The 21003-nt window shown below is 40.3% G+C and overlaps 1 protein-coding gene across 1 annotated transcript in view; it reads left to right on the forward strand.

Annotated features, from left to right (window-relative positions):
• The first annotated feature begins 942 nt into the window (after nucleotides 1–942).
• The window catches only part of wdfy1 (WD repeat and FYVE domain containing 1), a 48591-nt gene continuing 28530 nt past the window's right edge, over nucleotides 943–21003 (forward strand). Inside the window, exons 1-4 of the mRNA XM_059947589.1 lie at nucleotides 943–1542; nucleotides 4784–4851; nucleotides 12279–12352; nucleotides 17019–17073. Coding sequence (XP_059803572.1) covers nucleotides 1406–1542; nucleotides 4784–4851; nucleotides 12279–12352; nucleotides 17019–17073 — 334 coding nt within the window. The 5' untranslated portion in view covers nucleotides 943–1405. The remainder of the gene's footprint in view (nucleotides 1543–4783; nucleotides 4852–12278; nucleotides 12353–17018; nucleotides 17074–21003) is intronic.

Raw genomic sequence — 21003 nt, forward strand, 5'->3', positions numbered from 1 at the left:
ATGTGGTGACATGAGTGCACTGAGATAACAAATTTTACTTTGCACATCCGGCCAATCAATGATGCATGGTGTGTTTTCCATTTATACATGTGATATATCTTACTTCTGTCCTTACTTTCCACGTGTTTCCTTCAACAGTTTTTAAAATCAAACACCATTGATCTGTATCTTCCAATGGATGGTCTTCTGAGTTGTCCAAAGGCGCTGACTGGAACAGTTTTCACAATACTTCCTGCTGGGGAATGTTACCAAACACCAAAGTTCATTTATTGTCAACTGGAGATATGCCTTAATAGGGTATTTATGAGTATGTTTCCTTTTGCTGTCAGAATAATGCGATGACATAATTGAAAAGTGTCACAATGTCAGTCCAACAATTTATCATTCACCACTCTGATGAAACAGCCAGTTGGGAGAAAAATAGATAAGCTATATATGACCATAAGACATAAAAGTATAATTAGTCCATTTGGCCCATCGAGTCTGCACTACCAATCAGTCATGGCAGATCCTTGTTTTTGTAATTACATATTAAAATATATGTAATGTATTTTAATAATTGTCTATTGTCTAATATGCTACATCATATTCTGTGGCAATATCTGAATTTCATTTGCATTTTAATATTTTAGTTCTTTCATGTACACAATATGCCATTATTTCTCCAAATCTTTGGTAAAACATAAATATTTAGTATTCAAAGGCAACACGAGTGAATCTGCAGATGCTGGAAATAAATAAAAGACACAAAATGCTGGCAGAACTCAGCAGGCCAGACAGCATCTATGGGAGGAGGTAATAACGACGTTTCTGGCCTCCCCCCCCCCATGATTAAGTCATCCCTCCCCCCACTTCTTATCCCCCCTCGACCATCCCATGTTATTTCACTCCTGATGAAGGGTTTCTGCCCGAAACGTCGTCACTACCTCCTCCCATAGATGCTGTCTGGCCTGCTGAGTTCTGCCAGCATTTTGTGTTTTTAAAATATTTAGTATTCAATTGCAAGCAATGGGACAGACAGGTAGATTTACAGAATGGGGAGAAAATGGTATATTAAACTATGTTGGAAACGTTCATAATAGTTGAAGTATGATTATGAGAAACGTGTTGTAAGCTTGTAGACAGGAGCGTCTGCAGATACTGAAACCGCGGCACAAAAATAGCGAACTGCCGGAGGAGCTCAGCGGGTCGAGTAGCGCTTGTGGAGGAAACACCTGCATCAGGACTGACCAATTTATGACATGCTTTTTATGCCCCTGTATCTCATCAAACCAATTGCATTTGCAGCCCGAAGCTGGATGCCAATCATTTGCTAATTACAGCTAGTTTCGGCCTCCTCTATTGGAGTGAATACGGTAAACAGAAAGGAAACCTGTCAGCTGATCACTGTCTGAAAGGCAGAAAGATGGCGGCAGAAATCCATTCCAGGATGCAAAGCAGTCGGCCGGTGCTGCTGAACAAAATCGAGGGGCACCAGGACACGGTAAATGCGGCGATCCTTATCCCGAAGGAGGACGGGGTGATCACAGTGAGCGAGGACAGGTATGGAGAAGCATCTGGGGCTGCAGATTTGGGGTCGGGAACTCTTCTTACCTAAAAAAAAGCAATGTAAATGTTGGGAAGACAAATTCTGCAGATGCTGGAAATCCAACACACACAAAATGCTGGAGGAGCTCAGCAGGTCAGGCAGCATCTATGGAAACGAATAAACTGTCGACTTTTCGGGCCGAGACCCTAGTCAGACTCAGAAGCCCCTTATAGGAGGAGTGCGTGCGGATTCCGTGTGCATCACTCTCGTCCCGAGCAGACATCGGTTTCTTTGTGAAACTAACGAGCTTCTGGGCGATTTCACCACCGATACATTTGTTTACGTCCTGTTAGGGCGCACAGCAGTCACTCAACTCACCACCTCCTGGTGTGTGTGTGAGCAACGATGGAGTTTTTCCCACCCCGAGTATTTTTGGAAGAAGTCGGTTTCGGTTGTAAAAGAAATCGTCATTCTTCTGGCTTCCCCTGTTTCTTTTTCAACTGGAAACATTTTACGACCTGAGGGATGTTTTACGAGGTTTGAACACGTACATTAAACATCCCGAGGTGGGAGGTAGACTGAGCTAACTATTAAAAGTCTTAAAAAGAAAGCGCTGTCTATCAGTTGTCGATCTGAGACGTTAATTGGCGCTGCAGATATTAACAGCTGCATCTCTTTCGAAATTTTCATGGCTTGCACAAGGGAAGTAAGTTATGTTTTTCAACAAACTTTTTTTCAGGTTGTACTGTGGTCGCAATCTCTTTATAATTAGTAAAATTAACATACACTTAAAATGATATGGAGGAATGGAATGAGATTTTATATAAATGACTAAAGTTTATTTTTTTCTCTGGTACGTTAAAGTTTCCTGCCTTCATGGAAAATATTCTGACTATTTAACCTAAACCCTACAACAAAATGTGTGTTAAAACGTGTTAATAGCTGTTCATTGTTACCTTATATGGCTTAAATGATAAATTCAGTTTTGATTTAAACAAAATATTTAGTTTTGCATGTTGGATGAGCTATTACCTTTCCAGTTTATATGTATCCCAAGTATTAATGAAAGTCAAAGGCATGTAACGTTTATAAATCCTGCTGTACTGTTTCGTTCCTCAAGATCAAAGATTTATTTCAACCAGATATCCTGATTCTAAATATTAGACTAATTTCATATTTTTAAGAAAAACAATCTGTAAACTGCCACTACTCAAATATTTTGAATTAGAAAATGTACTAAAGTTTCCGTATTGGTTCTTAAACATTGCCTATGCTACTTACTGCTTTATTAAAGCAGCGAGAATAATCAGAGACCACACCCATCCTGGATACTCTTTTTCCTCTCCCATCAGGTAGAAAGGAGTGAAAGCAGGCATCACCAGGTTTAATGAATGACAGCTTCTATCCCACTATTAAATACTTCAATGGGTCTCTTGTACGATAAGGTGGACTCTTGACCTCACAATCTGCTTCCTCGTGATCTTACACTTTATCGTTACCTGCACTCAATTTTTAGGTAGCTTTTACACTTTTTATTGCATAGTTTTGTTTTACCTTTTTCTAGCTCAATGCACTGTGTCACTGTATAATAGCTAGATAGTTACTTTATTGATCCCAAAGAAAATGATAGTGTCACAGTAGCATCACAGATACATAAATATTAGAAGAGAATAGACAGAATAAAAATAAGTTACCTCAAACAGTGTAACAGGTGGGGGGGGGGGGGTCATTACTTTCCTGGTTTTAGTTGACTCATTTTTGAGCCTAATGACTAAGGGTAAGAATGGCCTCATAGCACTCTTTGGAGCAGGGCAGTTGCCTCAGTCTATTACTAAAAGTGCTCCGCTGATCAGCTGAGGTGGCATGCAGACGGTGGAAGACATTATCCAGAATTGCCAGGATTTTCTGTAGGGTCCTTCGTTCTACCACAGCCTACAGTGTGTCCAATCTGACTCCTATAACAGAGCCAGCCTTTCTAATCAGCCTATTGTGCCTGGTGGCATCACCCATGTTGATGCCTTTTGCCGCAGCACACCTCCACATAGAAGGTTGTACTGGTTGGTGACAGCAGACTGGTAGAACGTGTGATGGAGAGGCTTGCATCCTCATTCTCCTCAGGAGGCAGAGGGGACTCTGGTCCTTCTAGTTCACAGTCTCTATGTTGGTGGCCCACTCAAGCCAGTCATCCAGGTACACCCCCTGGTACTTGTAGGTTCAATTTGGTCTGTGGAAATAGTACGTATGACAAGTTTTTCATTGTAACCTTGGTACATGTGACAATAATAAACCAATTACCATACAATGAATTAATAGACCTATCAAGTAATAAATGAATTGATTTTCATTTTGTTAAGAGTGGCGCGCGCACGCGCACACACACACACACACACACACACACACACCACCCTTATCCATATAATTTTTCTGTCCTACAATAGACATTTTTCATTTTAGAATATTCTGAGAAAATTGAAACAAATATTTTAGTAGTCAAATTGACTTTGCTAGCTATTTACTTCAAAAACTAGACTTTTAATAATGAGGATTGTTTTGTTTTAATTTGCCAACAAAGTAGATGTGTTTTTTATTTGAATATTTCACTGTTCTAATGGAAATCACATAGTTATGCCGGTCATGATATGACTATTGAATTAAACAACAGTGAGCTTAGTTTGTCACATGACTATTTTATTTCATAATTAACCATCAAATTTATTCTGAAGAAAAATTTTAATCTCAACTAGTAGCAGCAACTGGGAGACTTTATTAATGCTTCCTTCACTCTGCTTGTGATGCTGTTTATGAATTTTTAACTCGTATTTCTGACTCGTTTTGTTTATGTTCTCTTGCACTCACTATACTTATATGAGACTTCTGAAATATTTGTACTGTCTTGAACTGTTTTTCAACGTCAGTGTATTTGTTTTAATTAAGTTTGATGCAGAAAGCCAGTCTCCTTTTGCAATTATATTAGCCCTGGTATATCCTGCACAGCAAGTAATATAGTTCCCTTCTTAAAGGGAATTCAATATTTCCCTTGTTCAAGATCCTAAATATATGAATTTGAAATTAAGGAAAACTAAATTGCTGAATAGATATAAATGTGTAGGTTTTTTTTCCATATGAGGGTGAGAAAGTGTCTGCATTTTGCTGTGGTTGGAACATTTTTATTGGGGGAAAGACTTCCATTCCATTTGGAATATTTGCAAGAATTTTTATGCACTATTTATAAGTATTTTCATGTACTTTCTGCAGAACAATACGTGTGTGGTTGAAACGAGACAGTGGTCAGTACTGGCCAAGCATCTTTCACACAGTATCAGGTGAGAGGAGTGTTTAAAAGTGTATTTTCTAATTGCCTTCAATAGAGCTTTTACCAGGTGTGACCCTTCTCCCTTCCTTGGTTGATGTGAGGAGCTTGTTTTGCAGCAAAATACTGCAATGCCAGATCAGCTTCTGTTGTTGCTTTAAGGATCCTCCTTCATTAATCTGAAATGCAAAAAGGAAGCATCAACTGTGTCTATGATTCTTTGATAATCTTTTTCCCCACATTGTGATGATTGAGAAGCACGAATGACGAAGGTGGAATTTTACAGAATACACCGCATTCTGATGGGCAGTGTTGGGGTAAAGTTCAACATCATTTGACAAAGCAAGTTTTAGTGTGTACTGGTGACAACTGATGAAAGTTACAAAGTACATAATTAGACCCGCTGAGGAAGTGTTTCACCAGCGGCAGGGAGGTGATAAATCTGATTGTATTATCAACTATTTGAAATTGTGGATTCAGGAGATGCCTCATTACAACCCATGATCTATGGTCAAGTAAGGAGAACAGCTGATAAAGTATAAATGTGAACTTGAAATATTTAGTTATTAGGCCTGTTGACTACCTTTTAGCCCAATCTCTCGACAATGACCCAACTCCCCTCCCCCCCGCCCCAACCACCCAAGCAATCTACGCCGTCGATTTGGAGCTCCCTGTTGTTTTTTTGCCTGGCTGCCCATCCCAACATTTGGAAAATCAGAACTAGTAAACATAATCCAAGGAGGACCTGTAGAGGGAGAAGACAAATGAGAGTCAGGTTGAATATCACTGGCATGTGACATGAAAGTTGCTGTCTTGTGGCAGCAGTACATTGTAATACATAATGATTTAAAAGTAACTATAAATTACAATAAGGAATATATATAAAATGTTAAATTAACATGTGCAAGAAGAGAGTGAAACAAAATAGTGAGATTGTTTTCATGGGTTCATTGTCCATTCAGAAATCTGATGGTGCAGGGAAGAAGCTGTTCTTAAAATGTTGACTATGTTTTCAAGCTCCTGCACCTCCTCCTTGATGGTAGCAATGAGAAGAAGGCATGTCCTTGGTGATGGGGGGGTCCTTAATGATGGATGCCACCATCTTGAGGCATCTGAAGGTGTCCTCAGTGCTGGGAAGGCTAGTGTCCATGATGGAACTGGCTTAGGTTTAGACTTTCTGCATATTTTTCTAATCCTGTGCAGTGGCTGCTCCATACTAGGTGTTGATGTAACCTGTTAGAATGCTCTTCATGGTACAACTGTAGAAATTTGCGAGACTTTGATGACGTACCAAATATCCTTAAACTCCCAATGAAATATAGCCACTGTCGTGTCTCCTTTGTAATTGCATCAGTATGTTGGACCCAGGATAGATCTTCAGAGATGTTGATACCTGGGAACTTTTTCCACTGCTGATCTCTCAATGAGAACTCTCAGTGAGTGCAAGGTTGTTGCTGTGACACCACTCAACCAGCTAATCTGTCTCACTCCTGTACATTTGCTCATCACCATCAGAAATTCTGCGGACAATAGCTGTATCATTCTCAAATTCGTTGATGGCATCTGAGCTGTGCCTAGCCACACAGTCATGGGTGTGGAGAAATTAGAGCAGTAGGCTGAGTTTGCATCCTTGAATTGTGACAGTGTTAATTGTGATGTCTGATCCGCACTGACTGTGGTCTCCTGGTGAGGTAGTCAGGGATCCAGTTGCAGCGGGAGGTATAGAGGCCCCGATTTCTGACCTTATTGATTAGAATTGAGGGTATGATTGTGTTGAATGTTTAGCTATTATTAATAAATAGCAGCCTGACATAGGTATTACTATTGTCCAGGTGATCCAAAACCTATTGGAGAGACAGTGATCGCATCTGCTGTAGACCTATTGTGGCGATTGGCAAATTGTAGTGGGTTCAGGTCCTTTCTTAGGTAGGAGTTGATTCTGGCCATGACCAACCTCTTAAAGCATTTCATCACCGTAGATGTGAGTGCAATTGAGGGATAGTTGTTGAGGCCGCTTGCCTTGCTCTTTTTGGTCACAGGTACGATTGTTGTCCCTTTGAAGCAAGTGGGAGCCTTGAACTGCAACAGTGAGAGATTGAAGATGTCATTAAACATTCCCACCAGTTGGTAGGCACAGATTTTCAATGTTCTACCAGGTACACCATCAGTGCTTGACACCTTGCTAGGGTTCATGCCCCTGAAAGATGCTCTGATGTCAGCCTCTGAGTCAAAGATCACAGGATCACTAGATGCTGCAGGGATTCTCAAAGTGCAGCTTATTCTCCCTTTCAAAGCATGCATAAAAACATTAAGCTCACCTAGGAGTAAAGTATCACAGCCATTCTTGATAATAGACAATAGGTGCAGGAGTAGGCCATTCGGCCCTTCTAGCCAGCACCACCATTCACTGTGATCATGGCTGATCATACACAATCAGTACCCCATTCCTGCCCTCTCCTCACATCCCTTGACCCCGCTATCTATAAGAGCTCTATCTAACTCTCTCTTGGATGCATCCAGAGACTTGGCCTCCACTGCCTTCTGGGGCAGAGCATTCCACATATCCACCACTCTTTGGGTGAAAAAGGTTTTCCGCATCTCTGTTCTAAATGGCCTATCCCTTTATTCTTAAACTGTGGCCTCTAGTTCTGGACTCACTCATCAGCGGGAACATGCTTCCTGCCTCCAGCATGTCCAATCCCTTAATAATCTTATATGTTTCAATCAGATCCCCTCTCATCCTTCTAAATTCCGGTGTATACAAGCCCAGTCGTTCCAATCTTTCGACATATGACCCATTCCGGGAATTAACCTTGTGAACCTACGCTGCACTCCCTCAACAGCAAGAATGTCCTTCCTCAAATTTGGAGACCAAAACTGCACACAATACTCCAGGTGGGGTCTCACCAGGGCCCTGTACAGCTGCAGAAGGACCTCTTTACTCCTATACTCAATTCCTCTTGTTATAAAGGCCAGCATGCCATTAGCTTTCTTCACTGCGTGCTGTACCTGCATGCTTGCTTTCATTGACTGATGTACAAGCACACCTAGATCTCATTGTGCTTCCCCTTTTCCTAACTTGACTCCATTTAGATAGTAATCTGCCTTCCTGTTCTTGCCACCAAAGTGGATAACCTCACATTTATCCACATTAAGCTGCATCTGCCATACATTTGCCCACTCACCCAACCTGTCCAAGTCATCCTGCATTCTCATAACATCCTCCTGACAGTTCACACTGCCACCCAGCTGTGTGTCATCAGCAAATTTGCTAATGTTACCTTTAGTCCCTTCATCTAAATCATTAATGTATATTGTAAACCGCTGCGGTCCCAGCACCGAACCTTGTGGTACCCCACTGGTCACAGCCTGCCATTCTGAAAGAGACCTGTTAACCACTACTCTTTGTTTCCTGTCAGCCAGCCAATTTTCAATCCATGTCAGTACTCTGCCCCCAATACCATGTGCCCTAATTTTGCCCACTAATCTCCTATGTGGGAATTTATCAAAAGTTTTCTGGAAGTCCAGGTACACTACATCCACTGGCTCTCCCTTAGATGTTAGGTTTTGCCTTGTAGGAAATAATGGCCCGCAAACTCTACCAGAGCCGACGAGCATCCGATTCTGTTTCTACCTTCAGTGGGAATTGTATTTTTGCCCTTAAAGTAGTCTTCTGTAGGTCGTACCAGGACTCCTTGAATAGTTCTGGATCAACTGGTCCACTGGTACCCATAGCTGTGTCTGTGGTTTTCAACTCTAAAAGTCCTAAACAAGAATATTTGATTATTGCCATCAGAGCTACATGCAAAGAGTTGCCACTTATTAGCAAAATCTTGTAAGATAAATGTTCTGGATGAATGATGTTTCTGATTAACCTAAAACAAATTCTTTCTCCATGGTGTTATTTGTCCATTTATTTCCAGCACCCATAATATTTTTATATTCTTGTACTCATTGAGCTTGGCTTTCTGATAGCTTCCATTTATTAGGCTGCCTGATTGGTCTGGCTCTGATCCCTTTACTTTTTAGAAAATGACAATCGAGAAACTGCAGATGCTGGAAACACGAAACAAAAACAGGAAAAGTTTGGCAGCCTCTCTGGAAAGAGAAGTAGAATTAATGTTTCAGGTTACAGATCCTCCTCGTCACAGGCCCTGCACAGAATCTGTAGGTTGTTCTTGAAATGTGTTGTCCCAGTCACTTACCAGTCATGTGTCTCCTATCCCCACACAATCAATGGCTTTATTCTTTCTTTGTTGCTCTGCTTAGATCAGCTTGATGGCAATTTTCTGCCCCACTGATCTGCTGAATTTGTTTATATCATTGTGCTGCACTTATGTCCCATCTTCGTCTGACATTATTCCTGTCTCTTCCTGCGCCCGTGTATTATTATTACCGGTAAGCTTGGAGTCTGAGACTGGCATGCTACTCCTTCAACAGAGCCTCCCAAGAAGCCCTGGGGCTTTTCCTATCTACAACTCCTTTCTATTCTATCAAGTGTTAGAAAGAGCATGTTGTAAATATATTGCGGGCTTCTACCTCAACTGTGCGTTTGGACTGACACTTAAGACCTTTGTTATTCTCTAGGGTATAGGTGTCAAACTCAAGGCCCGCGGGCCATATCCGGCCCACGAGATCATTTTAGATAGATGTATTATTTTAATTATTAATGGCCCGGCGATATGAAGCCTATGATTGTAAGTTAATACCAATCATAAAAATAATGCTTGCTCAGCAGTCTTCTTCATAAGGAACGGAATTTGTGAAGTGAAACACTTTGTAGTTATAGCAGAGACTGAGACACATGAGAACAGGCTGAAAAAACGGAGGCAATGAAAGCTGCGTTCGCACGCGCCCGACTGATCCGGCCCGCATGAAGCTGCATTTTGCCCAATCCGGCCCGTGACCTAAAATGAGTTTGACACCCCTGCTCTAGGGTGAGATAATTTTCCTCAATTGTTCTGTAATCATTCTGCCAATTGCATTACATCCATGCTTCCTAATCATTTACCTCACAATGGAGGGAGGGAGGTATTTCAGTATTTAGTCCTCTCAGTTTTATGCATACTTTTTTTGCTCTTCTGTCTTTTGGAAAGAGTTGATGAATTTCATTAATTTCTTCTGTTACTGTAGCATCTTTCCTTTAATGAGGCAGTTCCATGTTGTACTGCAGCTGTGCTTGAACTAGTCCTCTGGTTCCTGATTATATGCAGGGCACCCCAGGTTACAGATAACATGATTTCCAGAAATCTGATTTTGCACAAATTCTCTGAATTTTTTTCAAGATAGTTACAATATTAATGAAATGGTTCATGGTATTTTTAACAACTGGATAAAGAACCTATTCCATTAATTTAATTATGGGTAGCATTGTGGTGAATTTTCCATGTAAGTAAAAGAATCAAAGTGTATGCAGAGTGATACAAAGTGGGTAGCTATGGAAAATAGACATTTCTGACTTAAGAAAATTCAGATTCTTGGGAAGAGAACCTGAGAGCTGCTTGTATTTTAGATTTTCATTACCACAAACTATTAGGTTAGATTAGATTCAACTTTATTGTCATTGCGCCGAGTACAGATACAAAGCCAAATGAAATGCAATTAGCATCTAACCAGAAATGCAAAGAATAGTGTTATTTACAAAATAACTGTGAATAAAAAGTAAGTGCTACAGCACACAAATATAAAAGTACTGAGACAGTACAATATGGGTGCAATACTGCTTAGCGCTGTGATGTGAGGCTCAGCAGGGTCACAGTCTCAGGGAAGAAGCTCTTCCTGTGCCTGCCGGTGTGGGAGCGGAGGCTCCTGTAGCACTACTGGATGGGAGGAGAGTAAAAAGTCCATGGTTATGGTGAGATGCATATTTGATGATGCTTTTCACCCTGCCCAGGTAGCGTTTATGGTAGATGCTCTCAGTGGTGGGCAATTGAGTGCCAATAATCCACTAGGTAGTTTACACCACCCGATGGAGTGCTTTGCGGTCCGATACAGGACGATTGCCATACCACACTGAGATGCAGTTGGTGAGTATGCTCTCAGTGGTACAGCGGTAAAAGTCCGTCAGTATCCTGGGACAGAGGTGAGCTTTCTTGATGCTCCTCAGGAAATAAAGGCGCTGTTGTGCCTTTTTGATCAGGATGGAGGAGTTCAGGGACCAGGTGAGATCATTGGAAATGTAGACACCAAGGAATTTGAAGCTTGATACACGCACCTCTACAGCCCCATTGATGTAGATGGGATTGTTAGTGTGGCTCCTAGCATGCCTGAAGTCCACAATGATCTCCTTGGTCTTCTGGGTGTTAAGGGCCAGGTTGTTGTCAGCACACTACGTGGCCAGGTGCTGGACCTCGTCCCAGTAGGCCGTCTTGTCATCTCCTCTGATCAGGCCAACCACCGTGGTGTTGTCTGTGAACTTGATTATGGAGTTAGAACCATGTACAGGAACGCAGTCTTAGGTGAAAAGGGAGTACAGAAGAGGGCTCAGCACACAGCCTTGAGGCACGCCGGTATTCAGGGTGAGAATGGAGAAGGAAAGATTGTCTAATTTAACAGATTGGGATCTGTTAGTCACAAAGTCCAAGGTCCAATTGCAGAGGGATGAGCTGATACCAAGCTGGCAAAGTTTGGCAATCATCTTGAGGGCGTAACAGTATTGAATGCCGAACTAAAGTCAATGAACAGCATTCTGATGTAAGAGTTGGGGCTGTCCAGGTGGGTCAGGGCAGAGTGGAGTGTCATGGAGATGGCATCCTCTGTTGACCTGTTGGTGCAATAAGCAAATTGATGGGGAGTGTTGTAATATCACAGATTGTGGCTTTCAGAGTACATGTAATAGTTCATCATAAACTGAGTGAAAAACACCAAAACTGGTCTTGTTCCTCTTTCTAACAAACGTAAAGCAAAGTGGGAACTTGTGTATAAATTGCTGAACTTGTTTATGTAGCTTGAACATAAGTAATTTCTGTACAATGAAGAATTTGGGATGTCCCAGGGCCATTACAGATCCCACTCAAGAACACTTTTGTTCTTTTTATATAAACGGGGTTATTTCTTTGTTTACAATGTTCTTTGATTTAAGGGATATTACATGAGCTAAAGCTGCTGCTGCTACTTCTGCTCTAACAGCGTTATCATTGTAAGGAGCTGTTGCATTTTCAGTTCCTTCTAAGAGTGTCATTAGCATGTTATTGAAAGGTTTGAGTTAGGATTATTACTGGAAACTATTCTAGTGCCACCGATTATCTTTGTGGCTAGATCAACAAAAGGAAAAGCTAAAATATTGAAGTAGCCCTGTTTGAAGGGGAGAAACCAATCTAGCAGGTATGAATTTCATAGTTATACAGAAGTTTGTGAATCTCCTGTGTATTTTCCTTCAAAGAGTAATCTTTTGTGATGTGTTCAGATGACATTAATAACTCAATTTCATTTTTTTTAAAGCACCCTGTTCTGCCATTTCCTACAACCCCGATAACAAACGGATTTTTATTGGACAAGATAATGGAGCAATTGTGGTATGTTTGCCTGCCTGCATTATGTTCTATTTCTCTTCTGGGCATACTGATTAAGATTAAAATAGACTAAGTTTATTTTTATCGCCATAGCAAGAATAAAACTGATCTACGTTCAGTGTTAGATGTAAAGTCTGTTTACTTTCATTCTTTTGCATCTTTGCTAAATTCTAAATGTGTACATTCAAATGTTGTTTCACTTGGGTATTTATGGCTTCCTGCTCCCTGCACACCCCCTCCTCATTCTACAATTTTTTTGCTGTTGTTGGTGATTAACTGTTTTGGAAGATTTTATTAATGCTCCACTTAAACTCGCTGTTAGCCTCAAAGAATGTGACATAAAGTCATTTTCTCCAGAAGAATGAACTGCTTCGAATTCCAAATATTATTCACCACTTCCTGAACACACCAGGGCGTGGCAGATTTGGCATTTGCCCCAAGATCTTTGCATGCCAAGCTGTTTTGCTGCTGCACCTGGTGTAACATTCAGCTTCTATCCTAAACAATTAGGACTTCCAAATGAATGGGTTGCACAGTGGATTCATGAAGGGTGTCAGTCATGGAAAATGACAGCACAGAAAGGGGTAATTCTCCCTATAGTGTCTGTACTAGCCAAAACTATAGACAATGTTGGCTGCTTTGGCTTTCCAACTCAGCCTTTTATATTCCATCATTTCAAGTGCTTGCTCAGGATTTTGATTGCTTTTGTCTCTGTTGCTCTTTTAAGTGGCAAGTTCAAGAACCCCACTTCTCTCTGGGGCAAAGATGTTTGGATGATTTTATATTTTTTCCCCCAATTCATTCTGTTTTTAAAAAAATCTGTATTTCAGTGAATCAGTCATACTCCGTGGAAATAGGCCACAAGCCCACCAAGTCCGTGCCTACCATCATGTAACCATTTATAGTGATCGCCTTTTATTTTTCCCACAACGCCATCCACTCTCTACAGACACTGCAACTTACTTGTACATTAGTTCACAGTTGGCACTTAAGTAATCAGCCTACATATCATTCTGATATGAGAAGAGATCCATGTTATTACAGGAAGAACACGAGCTGCAGCTGAGTTCAGGATTGAACCAGGGATGCTGATGCTGTGACGTAGCAGAGCTCTTAAAAGCATCACTGCCTCCTCTGGTTATTGACCTATTTTCTGAAGAAAAATGATTAGTCCTTCCTAATTATTCTTTCTGGAACTCCTGGTTTCAGACACTTGATTAAAGCTGATTCTGGAAAATAGGATTAAGCTGCTACAGTCTTGGCAACATTCTCCTAAATCTCTCTCTGGTGCTGTTACGTCTTTTCTGTGGTGTGAACTGAGCTGTACCCAGTCTTTCAGCTGTGGCCTAACTTGAGTAAAATACTCAGTTCTGACATGATCTGCCTATTCTTGTTTTCTGTGCTGAATAATAAGGACTCTAGTACCTGATTAGTGCTCAGAATACATATCCTGGAAAGAGCACCAATGGAACCAAAGCCTTAAAGGAGTCAGTGTATTTGTATACAGACTGGTCTTTGGCTATTGAGCTCTACCTCTGGTTGGGAAAGAAATGCAGCCAAACAGGGAGGGATGGACAGAGATTGCAGTTTCCATTGCACCCAGGTAAATTGTCAATATGTGGAGAAGCTGCTGGTGGTTCTCAGCAATCACCCACACTAAACAGGATGCAGCCTTCGGCAAAGCTGAGTGGCGGGCCACTTCCTCCAGCCCTCACTTCTCGGAGCATGCCATGGATGATTCATTCTGTGGGAATACCATTGGAGGGAGGGCAGTCATTCCCGGCAGAGGGTTGAGCAGAGCTTCACAAGTTTCCAGTGCAGCCTTTCTGCCCCAGTGATCTAGGTTCGCTCCTGATCTTTGGTGCTGTGAGTGTGGATTTTGCATATTCTTCCTGTGACTACAGGCATTTTCGTTCAGTCCTCCAGAATCCTCCCAAATCTTAAAGTTTCAAAATGTAATTAGGCTGTTGCCAATTGACCCTCGTGTGTAGCTGAATGGTTACATCTTGAAGGAGTTGAGAGGATTGCAGGGAGAATAAAGTGGAATTAGTGTGCACGTAGGTATTTAATAGTAGGTGTGCTCCCAGTAGGCAGGCCAAAGATCCTGTTTTTATACTCTGATTCCATGATAGATGTTGTTTTGTTAAAGCTCATTGAGGTATGATATTGTGAATACTCAGACTCTCAGAGTAATTGTATGGTAACTAATCAGCATTCTGTGGGATGGTACTAAACAAATTTTTTTTGTACTAATTATTCATAAAATTTGCTCTGATCTTCATCTAAGTCACAGTAATGGACAAACACAATCTGCTTAAACTAATAACACACGAACAATTGTACTTTTTCTCTAATCAATACTGAGTACACCATTAAAACAATCACAGTCCGTGTTCAGAAAAAGTATGTGAACCTCTGGGGTAATGCCTTTTACAAAAGTTATATTGAGTCAGGTGTTCCAATCAATGAGATGAGATTGGAGGTGTGGGTTGTAGAGGTGCCCACCCTATGCAAAAAAGACACACAGTCAGGTTACTGACAGAGCCTGCTCTTCTCAAGAAAGATCTGTTTATGTGCACCATGCCTCAATTAAAACAATTTTCAGAGGTCCTTAGAGGAAGAATTGTAAAGATGCATTAATCTGGAAAAGACAACAAAAGCATCTCTAAAGACCTGAGAGTTCATCAGTCTACAGTTGGAGAAAGTGTCTACAAATAGAAGAAATTCAGACCTGTTGCTACTCTCCTTAGGAGTGGAAGTCCTGCAAAGTTTACACCAAGAGTACAACGTGCAATGCTGAAAGAGGTGAAAAAGAACTCAAGGGTAACAGCAAAAGACCTGCAGAAATTTCTAGAACTTGCTGAAGTCTCTATTCATATGTCTGCAATAAGAAAAACACTGATCAGCAATGGTGTTCATGGAAGAATGGCACGGAGGAAACCGCTGCTCTCCAAAAAAAAACTGCTGCACATCCCAAATTTGCAAAAGACCGCCTGGATGTTTCACAACACTTCTGGGACAATGTTCTGTGGGCAGATGACACAAAGTTGAACTTTTTGGAAGAAATGTTCTGACGAACAAGGGCACTGCACACCAACACCAAAATCCCATCGCAGCTGTGAAGCATGGTGGAAGGGGCATCATGGTTTGGGGTTGCTTTGCTGCCTCAGGGCCTGGGCAGCTTGCAATCATGAGCAAATGATGTATTTAAAATTCTATCAAGATATTTTACAGGTGAATGTTGGGGTAGTGGTCCATTCCCTGAAGCTTATTGGAAATTGGTTGATGCAGTAAGACAATGACCCGAAACACAAGAGTAAATCAACAACAGAATGGTTTAAAAAGAAGAACATCTGTGTTTTGGAATGGCCAAGTCAGAATCCAGACCTTAACCCATGTTGTGGCATGACCTGAAGAGGGCTGTTCAAGCAATTATCCGAAAAATATTGATGAACTGTAAGAGTTTTATATGGAGGAATAGTTTAAAATTTCTCCTCCATTATGCAAGGCTGATCAGCAGCTACAGGAAACCGTTTGGTGGAGATTATTGCTACTAAAGGAGGTTCTATGAGTTATTAAATGAGGGTTCACGTACTTTTTCCAGCCTGGACTGTGAATGGTTAAACAATGTGTTCAATAAAGACATGAAAAGTCCAATTGTTTGTGTTACTAGTTTAGGCAGATTGTGTTTGTCTACTGCTGTGACTTAGCTGAAGATCAGACCATATTTTAAGTGTAATTAATGCAGAATACCAAGTAATTGCAAAGGATTCACAAACTAATTCCAATCTCTATCCATATGGCAGTGACAAAGCCCAATTTGGTTGTTTCCTACTACAATACTTTATTAAAAGAATCCAGCTTCCCCCCCCCCCCCACCCTTTTTTTGATATTGAAGGATTTTTTAACAAATCGGACCAAAAGCAACCACCAAAATTGTGTAGACTGCTGAGGTTAAATGGTATCTTTACCTGGGTCCCACAGTGCAATTACTAGTTAACGGCTGTGACAGTGCATTTGCTAGAAAGGACTTTGATATACATCATTTGCCAAGTTTGTGTGTGTGTGTGTGCATGAGTGAATGAGAGAGACCGGCCTAAAAAATATTGATTATGACCTCTTTTTGAAAATATAGTTATGAACTCATAACTAACTCGAGTGTCTAAGAACAATAAACTTCATCTAGCCCACAAAGATGGATTATGACTGTACCGTGTGCAGAGCACTAGCTGACAGCTGTACATTATTCATAGAATGCAATCTAGAATTCGTTCCTCTGACCATCAATGTTGGCAATTCCCGACTGAGTCAACCGGAGCAAGGTTCAAACTCCAGTCACAGTTGTTTCAGAGCTCTAGTTATCTATCTGCATGATGCTTTCCCTGCTGGGTGTGGTTACTCCTTCCTGTTGTTATTATGGGAACCCATAAAGTCACTGGTGGTTTAGAAATGATATCCTGTAAACTGGTATAATATCTTTGCAGATAATTTCACCATTTCACACTAATCTCACAAGGCATGTGTGGGCATGAAAACAATAAGATGGCATGTTGTACTACCCTTTTTACCAACACTACATAGCCTTTGGGCTTTGGTAATTTACCTTTGTAATCATTTTGTCTAAATTATTGAATAAGTATTGATTACAGATATTTACATATATTTTAAGGAGTTCCTCATGGCTGAAGATTTCAATAAAATGACTTATGTAAAGACTTACCCAGGTATGTTGCCTTAATTATTTCATATCAGTCATCACTATTTGACACACAGCAGTATCAAATGTTATGTCTTCTGAGCTGGCAGTTTATTGGTAAATGTTGACTATAGCTTATGAATATTTGGTGTAGGAAAATCTTGGTACTATTTACTATTGATCTGACCTTTGTATTATTTGACAGACTGGTGGTGACTGAGGTCCTAAATGAGTTTTTTTTAAAAAACTGGCACAATCATGATGTTGGAAGGATATGATTACAAGAAATAATTAACAACTTTGGTTTTGCCTTGGTTGGTCAGATTTCTCATCTTTTTTTTCTCCAGTCCTGCTGAAGGGTCTTGGCTCAAATCGTTGATTGTTTACTCTTTTCCATGGATGCTGCCTGGCCTGCTGAGTTCCTCTAGCATTTTGTGTGTGTTGTTTGGATTTCCAGCATGCGCAGATTTTCTCTTGTTGTGTCTTAAGAAGGATTTTGCTTTGATTAATTCTGTTTTGAACCCATTGATTTTTCAGTAGGGAGGTTTGAGATATGATTGTGTTTTTTTTTAGTAGAATGGTTTTAAATCTGAATTGATTTTGTGACAATAATTGAAATTCCAATTTCAGATTTTAAAATCTCTGGTTCACTGTTTCACTACAGGCTGACTAAATATGCATTTGAACCTGTTACTTTAGAGCTACAGTTTATTAGAGAAGCAAGCGTCTGTTTCTCATTGTAATCTGCATTGGGCTGACTTTAATGACTATTATTAAACTAGTGACATGTAGAATAATATAGAATAAGTCCATATGTACCTTCCAAATTTCTCTATATTTTAACTAGAGTGATCTGCAGGCATGGTAAGGGAGGTACGAATTCAGAGTGCCCTTATGCTAATTATACCTGTGTATATAACCTGTGTATAATGGTATATAATTGCGTTTTACATGTTGACACACAATATCTTTTTGAGATAAATGATAATGTTTTAAATTTTGGCCTCTTGGTTATATCTTAGAAATAATAAAACAATAACTTGAAATAATAAAGCTTTATTGAAAGGCAACATTCAGTAAGCTTCAGAACAGTGCATTCTCCAAGACAAACATAAAATTGCAATTAAAGGTTAAAGTATAAACAAAATGCTAGAAATGCTGATATCTGACAACATGTGTTGGTGGTGGGGCAGGAGTGGAAAGGTTAATGATTCAAGCTGAGGCTTTTCATTGGAAATATTAAAAGTTGAACCTTTTGAAGAAGGGGAGGGTAGAAAACAAAGGGATCACCAGGATTTCAAAACTGATGAAAACCATTAAGCTGCGTTAATTCTTTTTCTTTCTCCACAAGTGTTGTCTAACCTGCTACATATTGCCAACAGTAAATTCTTATTTTGAACTTCTAGCATTTGTAATGCTTTTCTTTCTCTTGCAATTCAGCAACTTTTTCCTCTATCCATGTTTTTATATGCCGCCTATAATCTGCCTGCCCCCCCCCCCCCCCCCGCCCAGCAAAGATTCACCTGTTTCCTGGGAAGAGTGTTGGAGAAGACTCAGAATATATTTTCTAGAATTTAGAAGAATGAGAACCAATTCATTGAAGTTTGTGAAGGGCTAGATGCAGAGAGGATAGGAGTGAGATGAGTTCAGTTGCCAATACCACTGCTTTAATACACACCATGAATTGTATCATTCCAACTCCACAAGAAACTCTACAAGAGAAATTTCTCCAACCTGTCCCATTCTCTGCAATTTGAAACATGCTTTGTGTTTTGAATTTTACTGGTACTCGTGAACCAGTAACCTGAAAAGTTTAACTCTTGAGTTTTTCTAGCATTTTCACATTTGCGTTTCAAGAGTGTTTTTGTTAACACAGTTTTTAAAGGTTGATGGTTTTGGCAGAGAGAACTTAAACTATGATCACTGATTTATTTGGAAATTAAAATATGTATAAAACATTAATTCCAAAATTGTTTATTGTCATTTGTCAGTGTAATGGAGAATAAAATGATTATTACTTTGGATCTGATGCAGCATAGAAAACACTAGGCATAAAGAACGCAATAAGTATAAATGCACAAAATTAGTGTATATACATGTGCTGATTGCATGTACATAAAATAATGCTAGGTACAGGAGTGTCTGTATGTAAGGTGACTCTGAAAGGAAATGATAGTGATGGTGGGGGATGTAGTGGGCTTTAAGAAAACTTAAAGAACCTACTAAAAAGGGTAGAGGAATTTGTCATCATGATGTCATGGTGGCCCTGGTCTATGGAGAGAGTGTTCTGGGACCATAAGAGGCTATGCGAGATGTGATCCCGGGAGTTTGAAACAGCTCGCAATTTCCACTGCTGTACTGTCAATGTTAAGAGTGAGTTTTCCTCAAGTCGATAACCATCCCCTTTGCTGTTGACATTGAGGAGGAGGTTATTTTCCTGGCACCAGGCCTCGAGCTCCAGCTCCTCTCTGTGGGCGTCTCATCATTGATGATGATGAGCCCCACCACTGCCTTGTCTTCAGTGAATTTAACACTGAGATTGCTGGGGTGTTTGGCCATGCAGTCGTGTGAGTAGAGTGCAAGACAGTGGGCTCAGCCCACAGCCCTGGGAGACGTCTGTGTTGAGGATGATGGGGAAAGAGGAGCTGTTGTGCATCCTGACCATCTGAGGTCTGTTGGTTAGAACTTTTGAGTAAGTACTTTGCCTGCTATGACTAAAAGATACTTTGAGATTTCTTTTGAAGTGACCATTCTGATTTTTCGCTTGCTCTTAGCAGTCAATATCTATTCATGTTTGAACTTATTTTATTTATGATGCTGACCAGCATTTCCTAGTCTGCTTTGCCTGGGATCAGTGAATGAAAATCTCAGACTTCATTATTTGCACTATAGAAGTATTCTCTTTGAAAACCTAGATTGTTTTGAGGAAAGGAAACGGGAAGCACACAAGATAAATGGTTTTTTGTATCAAATGTCTAGCTATACATTGCTGGAGTAATTAGTATATAGTGCTTTGTGATAGTTATCCTGCACTCATATTAATGTTTCTGCCTAGTACTCATTTTTTATAAATGAGCACCACAGGCTCTGGCTTTAAACTTGATGACATGATAGTGTTCAGTTACCCTTCTGTAACTTGAGTACATCTATCTGTGGATGCAGCACATTTAGCTTTAGCATGGTGCCTAATAGAAATACTCAAAATGAACAATTCACAGCTGACTGTGTAATGTTCCCAGGTCTTAGCTTGCATGCCTTTTTTTTTGTTGCTTTGCATCATAGTTGCTGCCTTTTGCCCTTTCTTGATTGTTTGGAGCAGAACGTCGTGCTGCAAATGTATCGTACCTTGGTGAGACTGCATCTGGAGCATTGTCTATGGCGTTGGACTCTTTACTCAAGAAAGGATGTTTTTGCCTCCAGAGGGAGTGCAAAGAATCTATGATGTTTCCAGGGATAATGAGAGAGAGAGAGAGAGTTTGGAGAAAAAAATGACACTATATTTTCCAGAGATTAGAAGAATGAGAGGCAATTTCATTGAATTTTATAAAATTCTTAGGGGGTCCGACATTCTAGATGGATATTTTCCCTGACTGAGGGTACAGTTTGAGAATAAAGAACAGGTTGTTTAGAGTCATAGAGCATGGAAAACAGACCTCTCGGCCCAATTGGTCCACATCAACCAACATTCCAAATTTGCCTCAGGTTACAATTAAATTTCTCCCCTCGCTCTATAAACCTACGCTCTCTGATTCTTGATTTCCCCAACCCTCAGGCAAAGATTCTACTAGGCAAGTATGCAGCTTCCTTCAAGACTTGTCCACAATGCATATGTCTTTGTTTGCCATGAAACAAACTACGATTTGTTTCTTTTTACTAAATTGAAGACTAAAAGCTCAAGTTAACGTAAAAATGTCATGATTTCAGAATGGAGGTGATGATGACTCAGAAAGGACCTTAT

Source organism: Hypanus sabinus, chromosome 2 (genome assembly GCF_030144855.1).
Source record: "Hypanus sabinus isolate sHypSab1 chromosome 2, sHypSab1.hap1, whole genome shotgun sequence".
Lineage (NCBI taxonomy): Eukaryota > Metazoa > Chordata > Chondrichthyes > Myliobatiformes > Dasyatidae > Hypanus > Hypanus sabinus.